The 1,796-nt window shown below is 50.7% G+C and overlaps 1 protein-coding gene across 1 annotated transcript; it reads left to right on the top strand.

The window, feature by feature from the left end:
• Positions 1 to 205: 205 nt before the first annotated feature.
• Positions 206 to 1,171, top strand: LOC136065255 (uncharacterized). Its single transcript, XM_065768192.1, has one exon. The coding sequence runs from the start codon at positions 206 to 208 to the stop codon at positions 1,169 to 1,171; it is 966 nt and encodes a 321-aa protein (XP_065624264.1).
• Positions 1,172 to 1,796: the final 625 nt, after the last annotated feature.

Raw genomic sequence — 1,796 nt, 5'->3', positions numbered from 1 at the left:
ACCCTACAATTGGCGCCATCTATAGGGAGAGCTTGTGCAGGGGTAGAGACAACAGTAGGTGATGGCTGAACACGGTGAATAAGAAGTGGAGTCTAGGGCATCTCAGCACGAGGACCCTTTTCTTAACCTGGAGCGAAGACAAGACCGCGAGGGTAGTGTGCACACCATACCCCCTGGTCAGGGCCAGTCACATGGCGGAAGCCACATGTCCCATGCAGAGAAGAACCGAGATTTGCAGCGGGAGGTTGAAAAGCTAAAAAGGGAGTTACGCCATGCAAAGAGGAAACGGGCTTCCTCGTATTCTGATGAGGATCCTGATGATGAGCCGGACGTCACTTATCAACCTAAATCCAGGACACCAGCCAACGAGTCCTATACCTATGAACAGGAATCTCCTCACAAGGGGCAACGCAGAAGTCCATCACGTGGAGACGTCAGAAGCGACGCCATGAGCAAGGCTCTAAACCAGATTTCCAGGTCACCCTTCACGCGCAGGATCGAAGAGGCTAGACTTTCACGGCGATTTAACCAACCAACGTTCACCATCTACAACAGCAAAACAGACCCCGTGGAACACGTGAGTCATTTTAACCAAAGGATGGCTGTCTACTCCAGGGACGAAGCACTGATGTGCAAGGTTTTTCCTTCCAGTCTTGGGCCAGTTGCCATGCGGTGGTTCGATAGGCTGAACCCAAATTCCGTCAGCTCCTTCAAAGAGCTCACCCAAGCTTTTGGTTCACGATTTGTCACGTGCCGAAGAGTGGCCCGACCTCTGTCTTCTCTGCTGTCTTTGACCATGCAGGAAGGAGAATCCTTGAAGGTGTATTCGGATAGATATTGGGAAATGTTTAATGACATGGAGGGCAATTTTGACGCAATGGCCCTGGAAACGTTTAAGCTCGACCTCCCTACCGATCACGGTTTAAGGACATCCTTGTCTGGTAAACCCGTTACTAGCATTCGTCAGCTAATGGACCGCATTGAGAAGTACAAGAGAGTTGAAGAAGACCAACAACAAGGGAAAGGCAAGGAGAAGGTTATCCCCGTGGAAAGGAGGGATTTCAGATCGGACCGATACACCAGCAGCAAACTAAGAAGAGATTTTCCTGCGCAATCAGGAACAGCCAATCCCCAGATTGTCAACACCGTATTCAGAGACCCAGTCCACTAAGTTTTAGAAAAGGTCAAGAACGAGCTGTTCTTTAAGTGGCCGAACAAGATGGCAGGGAATCCTGACAGGCGTAATCGCAATCTCTACTGCCAATACCACCAGGATCATAGGCACACGACTGAGGACTGCAGGAACTTGTGGATCCATTTGGAACAATTAGTCAGCGAGGGAAAATTGCGACATCTCCTACATCACACCAGTGGCCGAGGAGGTCCGATGAGCGCGAACTCCCGGAGGGATGATCATCTGAAACCCCCTCTTGGAACTATCAACGTTATCTTTGCGGCCCCAGGGAGAACAGGATCCTGGCCATCCAAGGTCATGTCGGTGGATCGATTACATGCGGGGGAATCTGGCCAGGGTCCGAAGAGGTGCAAACTTGATGATCAGCTGGATTTAGGCTTCTCGGACGCTGACAAGGTGGGCACTGTCTAGCCTCATGATGATGTGTTGGTCGTCACCCTCAGAATTGGGGGGTACGATGTGAAACGGGTGATGGTTGACCAAGGAAGCGCTGCGGAAATAATGTACCCTGATCTCTACAGAGGGCTGAACCTCAAACTTAGTGACTTAACACCATATCATTCCTCGCTGATCAGTTTCGAAGGAGGAGTGGTTACCCCGA

Source organism: Quercus suber, unplaced genomic scaffold (genome assembly GCF_002906115.3).
Source record: "Quercus suber isolate HL8 unplaced genomic scaffold, Cork oak 2.0 scaffold_902, whole genome shotgun sequence".
Lineage (NCBI taxonomy): Eukaryota > Viridiplantae > Streptophyta > Magnoliopsida > Fagales > Fagaceae > Quercus > Quercus suber.
This window is presented reverse-complemented; position numbering and strand designations above follow the sequence as displayed.

Bases quoted from the DNA above. Each gene is read 5' to 3' on its own strand.
- LOC136065255 (XM_065768192.1), top strand. From the start codon at position 206: ATGTCCCATGCAGAGAAGAACCGAGATTTGCAGCGGGAGGTTGAAAAG.